Below are 22,438 nucleotides of genomic sequence, written 5' to 3' on the forward strand. Positions count from 1 at the left end.
TGATTCCACATTCCTCCTTATCCACATCCTTCTCATCCCACCAATTACCAGGGCATGCCAATTTCACCTAAATATTTCTCAAATCTGACCATTTTTGTCTATCTCATTGTGAATGTTCTACTTCAAGACTAAACAGTTTCCTAATAGATTTTATTCACATCAAATCCAACCACATCAGTTTGCCAGAATAAACTAGTGAAATGCAAAACTGATCATATCCATCCTTTACTTTCAACGGTTCTCCATCACTGATACGATCTAGGCCATGGTCCTTATTAACACGGTGTAAGAGGTCCATGGTGATCTGAACCCTGTGCCTGCCCTGCTCCAGGTACATTTCCCATTCCCATGTAACTTCCACTTTACATTCCAACAATCTTGAGCTGCTTCCTTATAATACCCTGTGTATCCCACATCATTCTGGGAAGCCATGGCCATGTTGCTGCTCATGTTTCTCCTCTACCTCAAGTGCCTTCTCTTCCTCTCCCAACCCTTCACACGTCAACTACTCAACATGTACTCTCTCTCTTAACTGAGCACAGTGGTCACTTCCTCCAGGAAGCCTCCCTTGGTGTCCTTATATGTACTCTCAAAATACACCATGTGTTTCTTCTTTTCCTATGCTCACACACACACACAAAAATTTGTTTACTTCTGCCTTCCCCATTACATCTTTCAGCTACTTGAGGTCTAGGACTGTGTCTTGTTTATTTCTGTACCTTTCCATGGGTCCTTGCATACGACCAGGAATTATTAAGTATTTTTTGATAATTAGACTCCTTTTAGAACTTCCTAAAATTATGAATGCTCTCTCATCCTCCAATACATACATTGATCTATAATAAAATCTGTAAACTACGTATTGATTTCACAGATTTTTCTGGAAAGGGGTGCTTCCATACCCTCCAATATACACTGGGCTCGTGGTAGGGGGTGAGGGGGAAAGCCAGGTTTGCCTAGTGAGGTGTTGCCTAATAGCATGAAAAATGAGTGGTGGGATATAGATCATGAATTTACCACTTTTGACTTTTAAATATTTCTTGTTACAATTAATGTATTCTGCCTATGTTACTTTCATTGTCTGCTCGGTAGAACATAAGTTCCACAGGGCAGCAGAGATGTCGCCTGCGGTCTATTGCTGCACAAGGGAACTAGAACAGTACTTGGAAGAAAAGAGGTGCTCGGTAAATATTATGGAATGAATAAATGTGTCACCTCTTGAGGGTGCAGAGCTATAGAATGTACTGCCTTCTGTGTGAGTTAGGGTTTGCCTTGTTTTTACAATAAAGTTATCTACATTGTTTCAAGGTCTATATTGTGTCTATATTATTTTAAAATTTATACAATGAAGTGGTATTAGGTTTTTAGTATTTTTGCTCATTGTAATTATATATTATTTTTCTTTTCATATTTTTCTAGGCTAATCTCTTTTCTCACATGAAATGACTACCACCCCGCCCCTTGATTATTTTGATTTCATTGACTCTAAGGAGAAGGTAAACCCTGTAGTATCAATTTACAAAGGGAGATGAAGAAGATGCAGTACATTTAGGTGAAAACAAAATAAATGTCAGTTTCTCCAAATTTGTGTGCTTAGTCAGTTCTAAATATATTGATGTAGTGTAAATACTGAATATTGAAATATTAACCTAAATAAGCATGCATTATTGTTAACAACTACCGGAATAGACAGCACAAATGTGACTTGGCTGCTTAAAAACTGTTCCTCAGATGATTTAAACATGGCCTCCGAGACTTGTTCCCATTTAAATTACTTCATAAACCATTTCCTCAAATATGGTACAAAGTCTATTTTAGCGCTTGTTAAATTGTCACAAATTCTGAGTTAGAAGACTATGAATTAATGAAGTTTTACTTCCTTTTGCAATTTCCTAGGTTTCATCAAAGATAGTACTTTCGCTTGCTTGTTTCATTTGACGAAAAATCAGCAAAAACTATTAGAAACAATATTTGATTGTTTGTAGTGCAATACGAAGCTACATCTTGAAATTATAACCAACAAAACTCCCAAAATCTGTTTAAGGACACATTTTTAAATTTAGGACCAAGTACATGCCGTTAACAATCATAATTTCTTAACACTCTACATTCACTGCCAGCAAACTTTCAACATATTGGTTGATAATGAAGCTGGCGGGTACCGAGTGGGAACAGAAGTGAGAGGTACAAAGTAGAGCGCATGTGAATTTATTGCTACTGGTTTCAGGCTCCTTGCCTCCGTAGGCTTATGCACTGAAATGACCTGATTATCAGACATACCCTCACAATTATTCATAATACCCATAGCTATAGGCTCCACAATCTTGCGTGTACATTCATGCATCTCCGCGTCACACGGGCTGTCATGCTCGCACATGTGCCATTAATTGACAAGAATGCTGCTCAAGTTGGCTGATCAAGAGATAGGCAGTGCAAAGGAACAGGATTTGAGACAGCCCAGGGTTTCCTCTTCAAGTAGGTCTAAAGCATTTTTTTTTTCTCATTAACTTCCTTCCTGTCCTAACTGCCAGCACTCAGAAGTCAGAGTTGAGAGACAGAGGCACCCCGGACAGAGACGTGAAGCCCTGAATGTAAGTTCAAATACCTCGGGCTGGGGAGGCTTCAGGTGGGCGCAGAGCAGAGTCGGAAACCTCTCGACGGGGCTACAGCCCTGGACAGTTTATTATTTTTTTAGACGGGCGGTTCTGCTTTAAAACAAACTTTATGATAAGAAATTGCTAAGGAGGCTGCAGAGAAGGGGAAGTTAGAGCAGGGAAGGGTAGCAGTGACTCAGAGGAGGAGGCTCAAAGAAGGAGGGTACAGGGTGCGCTGCAGCCCGGGAGGTGCAATCCTGAATATTCTGGAGAAGGGCTCTGAGAACACCACCGGGAGTGCCTGGAGGGGTTTCCTGCAAAGCAGGAGCAGGCACCTGGCCAGGCTCGGAAGAAAAAGACTGTAGATATAAACTGATACGGTCTGTGCTGGTGGATGGTCTGGGGTGGAGATATGTGGTTTCCTGTTTTTAAGCAGGCAATGTAAAAAGACTGGTTGAAAGAGAAAAAAAAAAAAGTTCAAAGCTGTCAAATATTAAACTGTCTTCCGCTAAAGAATTTTCTGGTGATACAAGAGAAACGCATAATGAAATCCTCCCTTAGAGTGCAGGTAATTTAGCCCTCCAAGAGGAAGTATGGTATAGCACATGGTTCTGTACTCATGAGTCATACAGTGATAGAATTTTTACCACTGACAAAGACTCTGTATTAAATTCCTGCAGTCGGATAGGCAGAAAGATTGTTGCTGCTGTTGTCAAAAATAATAATAGGGCTGAGCGTGGTGGCTCACGCCTGTAATCCCAGCACTTTGGGAGGCCGAGGCGGGTGGATCACCTGAGGTCAGGAGTTCAAGACCAGCTTGACCAGCATGGTGAAACCCGGTCTCTACTAAAAATGCAAAATTAGCTGGGTGTGGTGGTGCATCCCTGTAATCCCAGTTACTTGGGAGGCTGAGGCAGGAGAATCGCTTGAACCCAGGAGGCGGAGGTTACAGTGAGCCAAGATCACGCCATTGCACTCCAGCCTGGGCAACAAGAGCAAAACTCTGGCTCAAAAAATAAAAATATTAGTAATCATAATAGCCCTTTACATATGAGATAACTAAAAGCAAACATGGAAAACACCAAATCACATATTAAGAGACAGGTTTTAGAAAAATTCAAGGAGGCCCAGCTAGGACAGCTGATCAGTGGGCCTTCAAAATGTCAAGGTCTGAATTTCAGCCACCATTAGGAGAAGTTCTTTAGGTATGACCTGAAATACTTTCTTCCCTTTTAGAGGACTTCCCAGCCAGCATGTTTCATAAACATAATCTATAATTAAACTCTAGACCTATGGTAACTTGGGGTGTGGGTCCGATAAGCCCTGGGCAGTTCTTCATTCAGAGTGGGGAAAGGCAGACTGCTCTCACCCAGAGGGCTCATGGTCACCCCTTCACACAGAGACCTAGAGCCACTGGAGTCAAGGTTGGCCTGGCGATCCTCATTGCAGGGACAATCAGGCAAGGGAGATCAAGAGGACCATGTCAGCCTGTTGGTCCGGGGAGACGGGGGCAGAAGTTCAGTCCCTAGCAGGCATCGTGAATCTTGCCATTGGCTTGTGTTTTTTAAAATTTGTAAGAATATATTCCCTCCCAAACCGGATATAGCACAAGCTTAGTAACAAAAGCATCTTACTCTTTTGTGAGATGTGGGAAATTCCAAGAGAAGAACAGTTCTTTCTCCATCCACGCTTCACAGATGCAAAACGTGAGGACTAGCCGTGCTGTCACTGAACAGAAACAGGCAAGCATTTTTCAGGCCTCAACTGGAATTTGGTCCTTCCTTGCTTTGGAGAGAGAGCATGAGTTTGTCGCTAGGGAAGTAGGCTCTGAGCAACATCAAGGTTCTGTTTTCAGTAGACGCTCAGCACCACAAAGTCATTCTGAGGGAAAGATGTGGGTCTGAGCTCATTTGGAGGAGCACAGTACATGACAAACATCAGCTAACAGGAAAAGAGAAGCCCTGGGGAGTCGAAATTATGCAGCTAGAAAAAGAGAACCAACATTTGTTGAGTGCCTTCTATGTGTCAGGCCTGGTGATAGAAACTTTCAAATTTTGTTCCTGAGAAGAGTGCAGAAGTGTTCAATAATTGGACTAAAATTACATATGGATACAAAAAGGATCAATAGCCACAATGCCTCTGAATTGCAATTCACAGGGCGTGGTGGTGCGTGCCTGTAGTCCTAGCTACTCAGGAGGCTCAGGTGATTCTCCCACCTCAACCTCCCGAGTAGCTGGGACTATAGGTGCGCATCACCACGCTGGCTAATTTTACCATTTTTAGTAGAGACGGGGTGTCTCCATGTCGCCAAGGCTGGTCTCGAATTCCTGGGCTCAAGCAATCTGCCTGCCTTGGCCTCCTAAAGTCCTGGGATTAAAGGCATGAGCCACAATGCATGACCTATTACTATTTTTCTTGAGACAGGTCTCGCTCTATCACCCGAGCTGAAGTGCAGGGGCATGAACACAGTTCACTGCAGCCTCAACCTCCTGAGGCTCAGGTGATCCTCCCACATTCTTAGGAAGAATCACATGGAAGAAATTTTCTCCAATTTCACATTTTGAGAGTCCTTATTCCCGGTTTGTGTTATTGTTGCCTGGGATCCTGTATTCAAGTCTACACTGGCATACCCAGAGATGAGTCTCATGTTGCCCATGAAACGTCAGCAACATTTAGCCATGCAATAAGCACATCCTGAATCACTCTGTGTCGTGTTACTCTCTGGTGTCCTCAGCCAGAGAGTGCATTTTACCGCTGGTAAAAATTCACTTGGGCTTTCTTAAAGAGCCTGATAATCTTAGCACAAATGGTCATAAAAAATTCTCCCTCACTTCTGTCTAACTTTTCATGCTAATTTAAAACTTTTGTGAATATATTGAGATACCAAAGGCAATGGCTTCCTTAATGCACAGTTTTCTTTGAGGATTATTTAAAATAATATTTGTATGGCATGACTTCACACATTGGGCACCTCTTGAGTTCTCTCTCTTTGTGCATGCGAATGTGGGTTAGAAAAACATGCTATGAATGCACAGGCAAGAAATAATAAGTTGTTTCTCTCACAAAGAGAAATGGTAAGAAATTACATTTCTACTAATTTGAGCCGTTCTCTGGACTGATCACAATATTTATTGTCTCTTACAAAATAATCTTGTCTTTGGTTTTTCCCATCCAGTTTTCAAGTTTTCATAGTCCTTCATGGGGCTGAGGTGGTAGAAAGCAGCACCGCAAAGTGGGGAGTATGGATTCCTCCATGTCACCAGGGACAGGGGCTGTGGGGAGAGGGTGGAATCCCTAACCAAGAAGGCTTCTGGTGTCCTGAGAGACAAACTTGCAATCCCATAATACGCCAAATCGCCAGGCAAGCAGCATAGCACATTCAAATCCTTGACTACCTCTGAAATGTCACCAGTGTTTTAGAGATGGCTCCAGACCTGCGCTAGACCCACAGCCCATTTTGGGGGAAGTCAGACATATCCTAGTCAGCAGGGAAAGTGGAGATAACAGGAGTTACAGAGAATGCTGATGCTCACATAGGAACTTCTCTGATAGAAATCCCCTACTTCTGGTACTTCCACATTTCTCTCTCTCTCCCCTCTTTTTCTTTCTCCCTTCTCCCTCCTCTCTCTCTCCTCTTTCTCCTCTTTCTCTCCTGTCTCTTCCCCCACTTCCTTCTTTCTCTCTCATCTCTATCTCTTCTACCTAATACGTGAATACCCATGGCCCGTGTGTCTAGATGCATAATCCAGTACAATTTTGCAGATCTAGCTTTGGGCCGTGAATTAAGTCTCCATGGTATTTTGCTCCAGAGCCAGAGGGAATGTGTTCACTGACATTTCTCATCATTCACAGAGTGACCTCTGGCTTCAATGGAGAAAGGGAGCAATAAATAAAATCTAAAATTAAATTGTTTACATGGAAGTTTTTAAAAGAAATATAATATAGTTTCATTTTAGGGTGATTCAGTTTTTAAACAATCCTTGCAATTCCCCAGAACTGCTTGTCTCTTTAATACTCCTCAAAGACAAAAATCTATTTTTAAGGAGGAAGGAGTGGGGACAGAGTCAGCTCCCATCCAGGGAAAAGCATTTGGTGTGGAAGCAGTTAGCTAGCTTCACTGAAGCCTTGTGACAAAACAGACCACATCAGGGCAGGGAAGGAAGAAGAAGAAGAGAACAAATATTCATGGAACATCTATTCTTGACCAGTATAGTCCTATAATTTTTCATATGTCTTCTCCAATCTTTCATCCCCATAAAGAAGAATATCCCCATTTTACTGGTGGTAAAATTGAGGCTCAGTGAAATTAGCAACTTGCATGAGTCCTGTAATAATGCAGAGCCTGGTTTTGAATCCCTGGTGCATCTAACTCAATCTGTGTTCTATGGGACATGAAAGTCGCCTTTCTCTGAATTACCCAGGTAATTTGTTTAATCTAAACTTAGGAATTCTACCTTTTCTTGTCCTCAGTCCATTTAGAGCTGCATTAATGAAACAGATGATGCTCTATCCTGACATGGGTGTAAATTTTTAAGTGTAATTCACTTGCAATGTCTTGGAAATTTCACTGAATTTGCAAGCAAAAACATTGATTTGTGCTATGTCATATGCACACTGTGAGTAACCATCCTAATTTAATTTGACATTTTAATTGAGGCTGAGAAGATTAAGTCCCCATCTCAGCACATCTAATGCTTGCCAGTGCTTTGCTGAATAGCCAACATGGGGATATGAGGGCTCCACTGTGAAAGTTAATCTGTGTGGACATCTGTGAAGCAGAAAATAGAGAAAACTGGAGTAGTAAGCCTGTGGGAAAAAATAATATGGGCTTTGGGGCCTAACAAATGGGGCCCACATTAATCTGGTTAAACATATAGTTGTTAATTCTCCATTTCATTTTTTCCTGTGCAAAGGACCAAAGTCAAAAACAAACAAGACCCAACTCTGTCCTTTGTAGAATGGGAGATGAGCAGCTGAGGAAGGTGAGGAAAGTCCATCCAGAAGGTTCTATGCTGATGGGCTGAGTCCTCCCCAACCTCTCTTTTACTTCCTCTTTTCTTTTCTCATTTCACAAGCTTCTTTAAATTAGGGAGCATTCGAGTCATTAAATTAAGAAGGGGCCTCAGAGATCTTCTCATGCCACGGCTTCATTTTGCAGAGGATGAAACCGGGGCCCAGTGAGGTTAAGCAACTTGCATGAGTTGCGCTGAAACATCGTTATCTGACACTTCCCTGCTTTGTTAAAGCTGTCTCTGCAGAGCTTGCAAAGAAGCACTGACCTCTGCTTGTGCACCTCCAGGTAGATTCCCAAGACGACTAACAAACTCTAATTTTATTATAACTTCTTAAAGACAACTGAAGCAATAGAGCATAGTGCCTAAAAGTCAGACAACCTGGGCTCAGACATTAATTCTGCCTACCACATGGTATGTCTTCTTTAGGCAAGTTACTTAACTTGAACTTTAGTTTCCTAGTCTGGAAAAGAGAATGATGATGCCAACGAAGTTATTGTGAGAACTACATAGACAATCCTCTAGAAAGCACTTAGCACTACGTGTGATAACTATTAGAATTTTTATCAATAGTATCAATATTATCAATAGGAAAATCAGTTGTCCTTTAGATGATGGGATTGGAAAACAGTCTGTAGAATTTTCATAAAATTCCTATTCTCATTTCAACACGCATCCATAAGATAGGAGGATAAAAAGAGAAAATTTTTGTTTGTGGTTAAATATGCGCACAGATAATTTGAGAAATCATTGTCAAACTATATTCGCCATTTATGGCTGGGGCTTCAGGAGAAACGGAGATTACCCAGAGATAATGTTAAAAATGCAGTACAATGCTTAATATTTACTGTACTTGAGTTTTTGCTGAAGAGTAGATTTTAGGCGCTCTTGCCACACACACACAAAAGTAGGTGAGATGATGGATACGTTAATTTGCTTGACTATAGTAAACTTTTCACTATCTATGTATCCCAGACATATTTTACACCTTAAATATATATAATAAATACCTTTTAAGAAATGGATTCATAAGAGGTATGTATGTATTCCAGATGTTAATCTCTTGTTAATATATGCATTGTGAATGTCTCATTTTTAGAATCCAGACCATTACTCTTTTCACTATTTATAGGGTGATATTAGGAAAATAAATTCTAAATGCTTGTGTAATTGAAACATTTAATATTTTCTTCTATGTCTCACTTTTTGCACTTGTAAAATGTAACTGACTGTGCCTACTGCACAGCATTGCGATGACTGAGTGAAGTAATGCATGCAAAGCACTTATCCCATAATAACTGAGTTTTTGGCTTGTAAGTGTTCAGTAACAATTTGCTGTTACTATTATGGTACCCTTTATTATGCAAAGACCTGTTCGGTGAAAGAAAAAAAATTTTATGTCTGGCAGAAAAATAAGTAAAATAAAATAAAATAAAATATGCAGCATCTTTTGGGGATTCACATACATTTTATTTTTTAATTTTTAAATTTCCTTTTAAAGATTAATTCTATTGCATATGTTTAAGGTTTACAGCATAATGTTTAAGGACACACATCGATAGTAAAAATGTTACTATAGTGAAGCAAATCAACATATCCATCATCTCACATAGTTACTCTTTGTTTGTTTCTGTGCCAAGAGCAGCTAATGTCTATTCATTTAACATGGGGATTCACATACATTTTCAATAACAAAACACAGACAGATATTCTGTCATATTCACAGGTGAAATAAGGTAACTGAATGGTAACTTAGCTGACACATGACTGCAGGTCAGGAGAAATATGCAGAGGCCTTAGAAAAGTAATCATCTAAAGTTGATGTGCTCTAATCCCTCATCTCCCAAGATGAGGAAAGTCAGATCCACAGTGGTTGCAACATTCAGTTAACAGGGAAAAGCTTGTTAGTAGGAAAGCCAGAATCCAAACCCAGGCATGCATAACAAGGCCTAGTTCAGTGAAGAGATCGTTATCCAAAATCAAACAGAATGACCAGGGAATTCTCCTAAGGGGCTATTTCCTGCACCCATGTGCACCTGGGTTTCTCTGCCAGGCTTTGTGGTCATGTGCCCTCAGACACAGGTGTCATCTGATATCTTCTGCTTCAACATATTCAACATTTTGAGTAGGTGGACTCTCAGTTTGAGACAAGTTGTGTCAATGATCTGGTGGAGCTCCAGGAAAAGCAAGCTTCTGGCCAGGCACCTGTAATCCCAGCACTTTGGGAGGCCAAGGAGGGTGGGTCTCTTGAGCTCAGGTGTTCAAGACCAGCCTGAGCAACCTGGGGAAACCCCATCTCTACCAAAACAACAAAAAAATTAGCCAGGCAGGTGGTACGTGCCTGTAGTCCCAGCTACTTGGAAGGCTGAGGCAAGAGAATTGGTTGACTCCAGGAGGCAGAGGTCGTAGTGAGCCAAGATAGAGCCACTGCCCTCCAGCCTGGGTAACAGAGTAAAACGACGTAAGGAGGGAGGGAGGGAGGGAGGGAGGGAGGGAGGGAGGAAGGAAGGAAGGAAGGAAGGAAGGAAGGAAGGAAGGAAGGAAGGAAGGAAGGAAGGAAGGAAGGAAGGAGGGGAGGGAGGGAGGGAGGGAGGGAGGGAGGAAAGGAAAAGAGAAAGAAAGAAAGAAAGAAAAGAAAGAAAGAAAGAAAGAAAGAAAGAAAGAAAGAAAGAAAGAAAGAAAGAAAGAAAGAAAGAAAGAAAGAAAGAAAGAAAGAAAGAAAGAAAGAAAAGAAAGAAAGGAAAGAAAGAAAGAAAGGAAAGAAAGAAAGAAAGAAAGAAAGAAAGAAAGAAAGAAAGAAAGAAAGAAAGAAAAGAAAGAAAGGAAAGAAAGAAAGAAAGAAAGGAAAGAAAGAAAGGAAAGAAAGAAAGAAAGAAAGGAAAGAAAGAAAGAAAGAAAGAAAGAAAGAAAGAAAGAAAGAAAGAAAGAAAGAAAGAGAAAGAAAGAAAGAAAGAAAGAAAGAAAGAAAGAAAGAAAGAAAGAAAGAAAGAAAGAGAAAGAAAGAAAAAGAGAGAGAGAGGGAGGGAGGGAGGGAAAGAGAGGGAGGGAGGGAAAAAAAGAGAGAAAGAGCAAGCAAAAGCAAAAAAGCAAGCTTCCTCTGTAACACGCCACTCTCTGCTTCATGCTTCCACAGTTTCAAGGTTATGTTCCTAATCTGGAGATCTTGAACCCCAATAAGTCTACAAAGGACTTCAGGGGTCCACAAACCCCTAGATCATACGCACAATATCATGGGTTTATCTGGGTTTTTTTTGCTTGAGATAATTACCATGTTTATCAGATTTTTTAAAAAGAGAACTGTAATCTCCAAAAAAAAAAAAATAAGAAATCAACCAAACCGGGAGGACCCTTTGGTATGGTTAGATTGCCCAACTTCCAGCCTCTTCTCTACTCTGAAGAGCAATTTAAACTGGCTAAAGTACAGTGTCTCGTAAACAGTGGGTGCTCACCAAATAATCATAACCCTAATTTTGCTTTAAAAGACTTTCTCTGAGAACTGCTCTTCCTGTCGTTTATTTGCTGTATTATTACTTTTTCTAATCAGCTTTCTAGAATGAGCTAGCTTGGGATCACCTGGTCTCATATCCCTTTTTCTTATGCTATAATTAAACCAAATGATTTTAATGTGGCCCTGAATTTCCCCCTTTTGACTGCAACAAAATTTTATGCAGAAATCCCACAGTATCCTCCACTCTTTAATATCTAGATAAATTTATGTCTCGTTTTTTATGAAACAATTGTTATATCTGTTTGCAATGAATCAAAAAAATATAGAACATAAGCCTCAGATTTACTAATGAGAAGATCAAGACCTAGATGTTAGATAAATGGATGCGCCGATGGTCACACAGTTAGAAGGTGGCAAATCTTGTCCTATACCTAATCCTTCTCTCTCCCTCTCTCGCTCTCTTTCTCTTTCTCTCTCTTTCTCTTTTCAACATTGAGATTTGAGGCTGCATAGTTACAATTTCCTGGAGGTTACTGAAATCATCTTGAGCCAGTGACTGGATGTAATGTTACTATCTGATGGTCAGGTTTCATTCAATCAGGAGACTTGTTAGAACCAAGTGATATAGTTCAGAAAGGCCTGACCATGGGGGCTGGGATGTCTTCCTCTATAAATAGTTGTTCCAGTGCTTGGTCAGCAGGTTTGTTATGTGGCCCCCATCCTCCGGGGGTCACCAGCGTTCTGGATAGGCCCCTGTCTCATCTGATTAGTCTTATCTGGCTTGCTCTTCATCTGCCCCTTAATGATTCGCATTAAACTACCCACAACCTACAACATCCACACGCTGCATCCTTCATTTTTTCCAACCAGTTCATTCACTTTCACTGAGTGTTGTTTGGAACACGAATTGCATTAGTCACTATGTTTATTCTGCTGTGCTCTAGAGTCTCATCTTTGAGTGGTGCTGGTTCTTCAGCTGAAGCAAGAGTTGCCATAGGAACAGGACTACATGTTTTCTTCCTGTACAGGAAGTGAACCTGGGCATTGCAATGCTGTTTTCAGAGTTGGTCAAGGCTAGCTCCTAATGTTTGGCTGCTTATTTAGATGGAAGAGACTTGATGAGCCAAGGGATATTATTTCTTTCTTTCTCTCTCTCTCTTTTTTTTTTTTTTTTTTTTGGTTCCACTAAAATTGCTCTCATTTGGCTTTACTTCCAGATTATTTTTCTTCCTCTTGCCAATAATAGTGACATTGAAACTCAAAACCAGAACTGATTTTGGCCAGAGATATCTTCACTCCTAGGATACTTTATTAAGGTTTGCAGAGCCACTCAGGATGTGATGTGACAGATATCTTCTTATAGTTGTGTCACTTAGGAGCAATGAAGTCTTTAACCACAGGCAGGGAAAAGAGTTACCCTCAAAATAGAATCAAGAAAATCAGAAAACGATCTCCTTGCCCAAATAACTCCCTGGCAGCCATCTCATATGGCTATCAGCCACAGGGCCTGAAATTCTTCCCAGAGGGACTTCTTCCCCTTGGTGAGTATACTGCCTCTCATCCAGCTGTGTGAACCTGGGCAATTCTCTTAACTCTGGATCTCAATATCCTCAATGATTACATGAACCCCAATGGTTCATTTCAGCTCTGAAAAGCTGTGACTGTACATCGTCTAAGAGGAATAATTTTTGAATCTACTATTCAGTCATTAACCCTTAACCGGTGAATAACTTGCCTAGATTTCTCCTCAATGTTTTAACACAAAACAAGTAAATATAGATAATGAGAGATGAAGGAAGACTCCAGGGTATGCCCAGGTGGGGCCTTATAAGGTCAATGAAAACCTGGGAAGGGGAGAAAGAGAGAGACTGAAAGGGAAGTGGATCTAGAAAAGGGAAATGGATGGACAAATGCTCAGGGCAAATTTGTACTTAAAATTTTGTCTGGAGGAATTTAGTGTCTTTTGCTATTTTTTGTGGCATTTAAAAAGAGCAGAATATCTTTAGATATAAAAGCTTATATATCAATCAAGGAAGTTTTATGAAGTGCCAGAACTATCCAAGTGTTTGGGGGGGAATTCAAGAAAAACAGCGAACCTAGTACCCACCCTCGAGGGGTGATTAGCAGTGTTGGGTGTGAACCATGCAGGCACCTGGGGCAGGTATCATAAAGGTCAATGGTTCCTCATGAGTCACTTTTGAGGCATTGCTGGAGTTCAGAGATAGATTCTATTAATGGGGAGAAGCCAACCATTTCTTTGGCAAGTACTCCACCTCTCTCCTCTCTCTCCTGCCTCTCTCCACCATTATCACTCAGACTGTGCATGCTGCAGGTTTTGATGCTAGCCAGTCTGGCTGGATTTGGAGGACTGTGATAACTCCTACAGCTTTTTGACTGGGCTTTTGCTTCATTTGTTCAGGAGTCTTTGTGCCATGTTGCTTCACTCATAGTATGTTATTCACATATGAGTGATTTCTTTCTTGTCAGTTTTGTTCAATGAATAGAAGATACTACAATGAGCACAGAGAAATTCAGGCAGGTCAGAGAAATGACTAGAATACATTCGATTATTATTTCGTAGAATTGAATGAGATTGAATTAGGAAAAAAATCAGGAAAGTGACTGATGATCACAGAAGTCCATGAGGGTAAGGAGGCTGCTAACAGCAGCCCCAGAAACATCTTCTATATCCATGACTTCTGACTAATGGACGGTCATTCTCTCTCCCAGAAATAGATCAAAATGACTGAAAAAGCCCCAGAGCCACATGTGGAAGAGGATGACGATGATGAGCTGGACAACAAGCTCAATTATAAGCCTCCACCGCAGAAGTCCCTGAAAGAGCTGCAGGAAATGGACAAAGATGATGAGAGTCTAATTAAGTACAAGAAAACGCTGCTGGGAGATGGTCCTGTGGTAACAGGTATGTGTGTACAGAGAGCAGGGTGGGTGGAAGGTCCCTGAGAAGAAAGAAGACATTTCGGCTGCTCAGGAGCAGCAGCAAAGGGAAGAGGACCAATTGCTTCCAGGAATAAGTGAGCAAGGCACAATTTGTATATGCTGATTAAAGTTATGAACTGTGTAATTAAGTCTTCTTAAGAGATAAGATGCAAGTCAGCCGTGAGAGGCACACATAACACACAGCAGGGACTTAGAAAGAATTCCGCACTACCACTTAGAATTGTATTTCCCTCTCTCCATTTTCTCTCTTTCTTCTTTTTTCTCTTTCTCAGTCCCTATGGAACCATTCATCTCTTCCACATACACCATAGCAGAACAAGACATGGCCCGGAGATATAAATGGGCAGTGCCCAGTTAGCAGAGTACCTGACCTATAGCCACTCAGGAAATGTTGGATGTCAATAATTAGTACAATAAAAATGCACACACCCACTACACACGTGTCTCTTCTTGGTACTTACATTCCCTTTTGATCCTGCAGATCCGAAAGCCCCCAATGTCGTTGTCACCCGGCTCACCCTGGTTTGTGCGAGTGCCCCAGGACCAATCACCATGGACCTTACTGGTATGTAGACACATCTGTACTGTTCAGAGGGGGCCTAAGATATCACAAAGAAAACTTGGTCTCTGTCTCCTGTTCCAACAAAAAGAAAAAAACTGGTGAATCAGAGAGGTATATATGCTAGGGCCAGTTAACAAATCATTGCTCTTAGAGTGCCCAGTATTTACCATATTTCATGAAAAGCCCAATCTTTATCTCTATTTAATTGAAGAGAGTGCAGGCATACACATTTGATATAGTTACAGATTTTTATCTCCACATGATAGTAAACTGAGAATTGTTATTTATGCAATAAACACTGCTGATGGAAATATTCAGAAACAAATTGTGTGCTTCTGAAATTGTAAGGTTTATACAGTCTGAACATCAAAGTATTGATCTTTTATCAGCTACAAAACTTACCGGAAGGTGAGAAGCAATCCTGAATTATGCTTTCTAGCATAATTCCACTGATATAGATTGAATTGTTTTAGCTTGAAACTCTGATTCTTGTTAAATAAACAACATCCCTTATTAAGGCGTACAAATTAAGATGTTGTTATTTTCTTTCACCTTTTTGTAACTAAGGGTCAAGGCTTTCCCTGAGACTTAGGCCTTGAGGAGAAGGAGAGAGACTGGGAAGGGGGTTATTGTGGAGGAAATGGGCATCAGAGGGGAAAGAGAGGAGAATCATGAAGCCAGGAGATTGGGGGCATCAAAGGCAAGTTTTTAGTGGGGGGAAAAAAAATAGTTACCAAATGAAAAAATTGGACTGTTGTGAGACAGACAAAGCATAAGTCTAGAACAGTAGGCTCAGCTAGCAGCAGAGTAGTTCCCCTCTCACAGGACATAGCCAGTCTTTACCTTATATGGGCTTTTTTGTCAGAGGGAGGAAATCAGAGGCTGATAAGGCACACTTCCTGTTCAACTGAAATCATTAGAGCAGGCACACGCACGAATTCAGCTACCCCCACAGGCTCGCATCTCTCCAGGAGAGAAACTCACACTCTCTCACCAGAACTCAGAGTCTTCCTAATATTACCAGGTGCAGCTGCCAGTTTGCAAGATAAGGTCTGAATTAGCACTAAAGAAATCTGTTCTGTTCAGCAGGGCCTGGTGGTATTGCAAGGAAAACTTCGTCTCTGTCCCCTTTCCCAGCAGAGGAAAACCAAATTTGGTTTTCTGTCACAAACAAGCTGCTATGCATGAAGAAAAGCATAGAGAGCGATTACCTCCTTAATCAGGGTACAGGAATTAGGGACAGATCCTGGTTGTATGGAATCTGAAGCTTTTATAACTTCAGTGATATTCCTTAAGAAAAATAGTATGATATTGCAAATGAAAATACAAAAGTAAACACAAAGGTGAATATTTATTTAAAGTGATAAAGTGAATAAAAACAAGTAGAATTTTAAAAACTAGAAAATGCCACAAACATTACCAGATCTATAAAAACAAATAGCTGACACTCCTAAATAATATTTTTATCATATTTTTTATTTGAGGGGTAGGGGTATATTCTTTAATAATCTCTTCATTTGACCAGTAATACAATTCTCAATGAGAGAACAAATTGACCAAAAAAGATTTATCTTCACAACTCATTACTGGTAATGTCTTGTATATTTTTAGCATTGTCATCAAACTTGGGGGCAGGGAAACTCTAATGTTTTTCCTAACAGAGCTGTAAGATTTCAGGCATTACGTGTGTGTGTGTGTGTGTGTGTGCACGCACGTGTGTGTGTGCTTGTGTGTACATACATGCACAGGACTAAACTCAAATACTCTGTGAATTGAGGGCCCTATGAACCATGTTGTGCTGGTAGGCCCAACAAATTTCTCCGGGGCTTAAAAGTCATTTATTAACTTGCGTATCTGCTTTTGAGGATAAACTCTCTCTAAATCTTCCTCTACAGGAGATCTGGAAGCCCTCAAAAAAGAAACCATTGTGCTAAAGGAAGGTTCCGAATATAGAGTCAAAATTCACTTCAAAGTAAGTATCCTGCCTTGTGTGCTTTTGTAAAGTTAAATCTTTTCTTTAATCAGTGACTAAATTTCTTGCATGATCATGTTGAGGTACCTTTTATTTGTTTCTCCCCCAATACCCCCAAGCCAAGTCTGGAATGTTCTCTTCCTAGCCCTGAGGGCTACCTGTTGATACCCACCCTTGCTTCATGCCTTTTCCTAGCCACGACTTCTTAAACTCTTCATTATCGCTTAAGCCAATGGGATCCCTCTGTCTGTGAACTCCAAATACATCCACGAGGCACATGCTACTTTGTGTTGTACCACCTGTGTCATTTCTCCTTCATACAACATAAGCACCTCAATCTAGGGTAAAATTGTACATCCCTGTTTCCAATATTTCACATAAAACTTTGTAAATAGCAGATAGTTCAGGAATATATATTGAAAAGTGGACAAATAAGTGAATCAACCAATAGGAAAAGAAAATGGAACAGAGAGGGCCTCAGTTCTAATTGCTCAAGGATTATAAAAATCCAGGGTGTGTGATCTTTGCTAAAGAACTGGAAATTACAATTATAGTTGTGAAACAGGTAACCAGGAAAGAGGAAACTAAATAAGAAATAAATTGACATCTAGTAAATAGCCATATGTCCCAATGAGTAGCCAAAATCACAAGAAAAATAACCTTGACTTTGAAAACAAATAAGTTAGAAATGCAGTGTTTGCACTTAGTGGTTTATGTTTGCTTTGGTGGCCTCTCATTCCCACTTAGCCTCAGTCTCCAGGGCCTGGGCTCCACCAAGGAAGACTCCATCTGCTTTCTCTATTTGCACACTGGGAGCTTCTTTCCCCAAGGTACAGGATATGATTCAGAGTCCATGGATGACCCCTCCCTACCCCATACAAATATGCCTGAAAATAATTTCATCCTGGAAATATTTGTGGATACCTACTCTATAATGGACACTGAGCTAGGGTTCACTTACTTGTTTCCTGTCATATTATGTATTATTGAAGCACCTGAGGGTTTGGTAAGGCATTATATCAAAATATGCCTAGAATGGGTTGCACATCAGTTTCATTTTTAATCATTAATACTGTTGCATTAATTTGTCTATTTGGTAAATCGGTTTTTCTCAAATGAAATGTGACAGGTAAATTTTGATGTGAATAAGATGAGACGGAAAACTCTGGAACAGGGCATTCTCTTCTGGGTGGGAAGGCGGAGGAGGAATGTGGTATGTGGGTCTGTGTGGTGGTCAGGTTTACACATTAGGACGATGCAGGAGTAGGCCACAGAAAGGGGCTTTTGTGTACTCTCTAATTCAGAGGTTTGATGGCTCTCTGAGTAACCTACATAAATTGGAACCATCCTGTGTCTTCTCCCAGCATGGTGCTACAATTAGAAGAAATGCCAGGTTAAAGGTGAAAATCCTTGAAAAACAACTTAAATCTTCATTGAAGTCTCCTGAAAAATGTCCAAGAAAGTTTGCATTTATAACGCTAGTAACACCTACTAAAGTCCTCTTTCACGATCCCTGTTAGTTGTACTCAATGTTCTTTTTCTCCTCCCAAACTTCTTAGCACTTTCTAAAAACCTGGCCTAGGGTTGTTCTTTTAGGTTCTCCCCAACCTTTTTCCTACGTCCCAAGGAAATGTGGTCTCTCTGACTTCTACAGCTCTCACTTTGATTCACAACACCAAGGCTGCTTCTCCCTGGAGCGGGAGACACAATAGGGATGGAGATGTGGCCAGAAGAAGAGGATTCTCTGAATATTCACAGTTTTATTTCACCCACCCCAAATGTATTTATATTAAGTGGACCCACTGTAGAGCGCTGGTGAGATGGTAGGCTCTTTTTCTTGAAGTCCTTATTGCTACACCAATATAATTCTTCTTCTTAGGTCTTTCTCCCACTAGGTGAAAGAGATAAGCTGGGGACATCTAGAAAGATGCATTTATTTTCCCTATTCCTATGAGCTATATTTGAGACTCAGAGTAATTAGAAAGTCTGGGCTTTATTTTATCACAGTCTCTTTGATGATGCTAATTTTTTTTTTTTTTTTCTGACAGCTCTTCATACATTTATATTACAGATTTACCCTGTGACAGTCAAGAATCTAAGCTGGCAGTATTCACTGCTCTGCCACCTCCCTGCCAACAAAACAAAAGATAGCACTGGTTGATTGGTTTAACTATTGTGTCCAACACAAAAGGCCAGCTATAATTATTGTTGAAGAAAAATTATTTGAAGATGCTTTAATTCTTCACGTTGGTGAACAGATAACCAAGCCCTTCGGCTAATGATGCAATGTCCACTTTAATTTGTTTGTATAGACATAACCACTGTGTAAAATTAACAGACAACCCAGGTTAGTCCCAGGTGAAATGAATCATGGAAAAACAAAGTTCTTCGGCTGTCTACATTTTCATTCTGCGTTACTGAATTTTCTTTGAAAGGCTTGGGAAAATAGCAAGATCTCAGACAACGTCTGAAAATGACAGACATCCAAAATATTTGCCAGATACAAGTGAATTTCACCCACTATTTCAGTTATATTGCAGGCACAGCCATCTTCTAGACATGAGTTTTCCATTACAGCTTTCCTCCTTGTTATTTGTTTTTTATATGGTAGGTGGATCATCTCTGAGGTTGTAGTTTTTAGATATTTACATAATGTGCTCTACTGGTATCTTCATAACTTTTACTAAGACAAGGATGGTCTCCTGGTCACTAGTATTGGAGAGGGAAAGCTCAAGGCCATTCTTGGGACCATTGAGAAAGGAGAAATACAATGAAGAATGTTGAGACAATATGAACCACTCCTCTCTCCCGAAACGGTAAAAGTCAAAATGTTCGAAAATTAAACCAGTTTGGCAATGTTGCGTTTTATGATTTCCCCTCTCTAATCTTTGCTTCACAGCCATGCTAAATAATTATAGAAACGCCTATTCTGAACTAAATCTTTAGTTTTTTCATTTTCAGAGAAGATTTAGCTAGGCAGGATCAGCATGAAGGATGAGAAAAAAATGAAAGACCCTCTTAATCTGAACAGCTTGGTTCCTTCCCATCTGCAGGTGAACAGGGATATTGTGTCAGGCCTGAAATATGTTCAGCACACCTACCGCACTGGAGTGAAAGGTAAGGAACCCACATTTCCACACTGTCCCAAACTGCTTCTCATTGATACTTTAACTTCTGGTTATTAGCAATTTTTAGCTATAGATTCAGATGAGAACATGATTAAAGCTGTGGATGCTGGCCCTAGGAAAAGGCACAAATACACCTCTGCTCTAGACATTGACAAGTCCAGGGCTCAGGGGACCTCATTTAGACTGCATCAGCTGCTGACCTTCAGCAATCAGCTTTTTGGATTCAACATTATCACTCATAAAGAAGAAGAGTCACCAAGATAGGTTTGAAGGAAATAAAGTATATAAAAATACTCTACAAAGTAAGAAGAAAAAAAAAAAAACAAAAAACAGTTCACAGGTACAAAGACCAAGTGTCAGAGAAACCCAAGAAAGAAAAAACTTGCCCGGTGGTGTGTGTATTTGGAGTGGGAGTAGGTGGGGTGGCATTGGAGGGAAGGGGCAGGCAATGCTCAGTTTTCTAACAAAGAAATAGAAAAAAAAATACTTTCTAGGATTGAAAAAGCCTGTCTAATTAAAATAACATGACAATATTACTTAATCTGCAATTCTTCTTGACATGCCTTGGGAACCTGCCTTCAATTTTCTTTCATTAATATGGGCAGAGAGAAATGAGAGGCGGGAAGGTGATGGAGGCACTTTACAGTTCCTTTCTACCTGAGGGTCTGTCCTCTCCAGAGGTGAGAAACAGCAAAGCATGTCTCAGTTTCCACCAAATTAATAAGCAAGATAGGGGAGAAATTATCTGATAAATTTGTATGACATAGAGGACCAGTCAATTTCTCAAATCCCAGAGAAGACCATTGACCTGAAAGATATTGATTGGCCTTTCCAATACCTAGTCTCATGAAAAAAAAAAAGTTTAATTTCCTATTTTCCTTTGGGCACAAATCCCATATGGCCTCATTTCAACAAAAGGACAGTGACATGTCTGCAGCTGTGTTTTCAAACTTATTAACAACACTTAGCCAACTATATGCCACCTATCTGCCTATGTATGCTTTTCAATGCCCAACTATTCTTAATATATATTCCAGTTCACCTGCAAATCAACTTGATTGGCTATTTTCGCCATTTGTCCTAGTTCTTCACTTTTTTTTTTTTTTTACCAACTTACTGCTGTTCTTGTTCCATCCAATTATTCTATCCATGAATTCTGATCACCATCTGTTACTTTACCTCCCCCAACTGATATGTTCATAGAATGATAGTTTGTAGATAGAAGATCCTCAAAGTCCATCATACACACAAAGAAATGGAGGCTCAAAAATGACTTAGGCCATTGCAGGACTGAGATCAGAACTGCGGTCTCAATTTGTCTGAGTTGTTTAAATGGTGTAGTCTGCTATATCTCCATTAAAAAAACAAAAACAAAAAACAGGCTTAATCCCCATTGATTTAGGGCACTGGTTCCCCAACTTTACTTCAGAATCAACTGTGTAGTTTTTTAAAAACACTGAGCCTTGGGACCCACAGAAGGTTACTGAACCATAGCCTTTGGAAGTAGGACAAAGGAAACTATTATTAAAAGGCACTCCAACTTAAACAATGTTTAAAGAATCATTTTTTTAAAAAGATGCCTCAGGGCCAGGTGCGGTGGCTCACACCTGTAATCCCAGAACTTTGGGAAGCCAAGGCAGGCAGATCACCTGAGGTTGGGAGTTTGAGACCAGCCTGACCAACATGGAGAAACTCCATCCCTACTGGAAATACAAAATTACTCAAGCATGGCAGTGCATGTCTGTAATGCCAGCTACTCGGGAGGTTGAGGCAGGAGAATCACTTGAACCCGGGAGGCGGAGTTTGCGGTGAGCCGAGATTGTGCCTCTGCACTCCAGCCTAGACAACAGGAGCAAAACTCCGTCTTAAAAAAATAATAATAAAAAAATTTAAAAAAGAGATGCCTCAGGTAAATCTCATGTTTATTTAGGCTTGGAAACTATTGCTCTTGGCTTGAATCACTGTAGGCTGTACTCCAGATTCTCCAGTTTGCAGTGTGTGTTTTTCCTCTGTCAGGCTCTTACCCTAATGAACTCTTCTTTCTTCCTAGTGGATAAAGCAACATTTATGGTTGGCAGCTATGGGCCTCGGCCCGAAGAGTATGAGTTCCTCACTCCAGTTGAGGAGGCTCCCAAGGGCATGCTGGCCCGAGGCACGTACCACAACAAGTCCTTCTTCACCGACGATGACAAGCACGACCACCTCAGCTGGGAGTGGAACCTGTCGATTAAGAAGGAGTGGACAGAATGAATGCATCCACCCATCTCTTTCCCTACCCTTGCCATCTGGAAGAATTCTCTCAGGCGTGTTCAGCACCCTGTCCCTCCTCCCTGTCCACAGCTGGGTCCCACTTCAATACTGCCCACATATCCTTATTGATGCATCTTTTCCCACCCTGTCTCTCAATGTGGTCCCTAGCACAAGAGGCATAAAACCGGGCTTTCACCCTGCCTCCTCCCTCCGATCCTCCGTCAGGGCCAGATCTTCCACATCTCCATCTCAATACACAACCATTTAATATTGCCCTCTCTTACCCCATTCGAGCAACTAGAGGCCAGGAAATGGGCAAACTATCACTAACAGGTCTTTGACTCAGGTTCCAGTAGTTCATTCTAATGCCTAGATTCTTTTGCGGTTGTTGCTGGCCCAATGAGTCCCTAGTCACATCCCCTGCCAGATGGAGTTCTTCTTTTGTGAGAGACACTGTAAACAACACAAGAGAATAAGAATAAAACAATAACTGCCTATGTTCTGACTGAGA

At 40.7% G+C, this 22,438-nt stretch overlaps 1 protein-coding gene across 1 annotated transcript; it reads left to right on the plus strand.

Moving 5' to 3' along the window:
• Positions 1-2,447: 2,447 nt before the first annotated feature.
• Positions 2,448-22,424, plus strand: LOC105481705 (Rho GDP dissociation inhibitor beta). Its single transcript, XM_011741417.3, has 6 exons — positions 2,448-2,591; positions 13,785-13,977; positions 14,497-14,580; positions 16,473-16,549; positions 19,603-19,666; positions 21,728-22,424. The coding sequence occupies exons 2-6, from the start codon at positions 13,797-13,799 to the stop codon at positions 21,925-21,927; spliced, it is 606 nt and encodes a 201-aa protein (XP_011739719.1). The 5' UTR covers positions 2,448-2,591; positions 13,785-13,796; the 3' UTR covers positions 21,928-22,424.
• The last annotated feature ends 14 nt before the right edge of the window (positions 22,425-22,438 follow it).

Source organism: Macaca nemestrina, chromosome 10 (genome assembly GCF_043159975.1).
Source record: "Macaca nemestrina isolate mMacNem1 chromosome 10, mMacNem.hap1, whole genome shotgun sequence".
NCBI classification, from domain to species: Eukaryota; Metazoa; Chordata; class Mammalia; order Primates; family Cercopithecidae; genus Macaca; species Macaca nemestrina.

Coding starts and splice junctions, on each gene's coding strand:
- LOC105481705 (XM_011741417.3), top strand. CDS start 13,797: ATGACTGAAAAAGCCCCAGAGCCACATGTGGAAGAGGATGACGATGAT. Junction 13,978..14,496: donor AGATGGTCCTGTGGTAACAG/GTATGTGTGTAC, acceptor TTGATCCTGCAG/ATCCGAAAGCCCCCAATGTC. Junction 14,581..16,472: donor AATCACCATGGACCTTACTG/GTATGTAGACAC, acceptor CTTCCTCTACAG/GAGATCTGGAAGCCCTCAAA.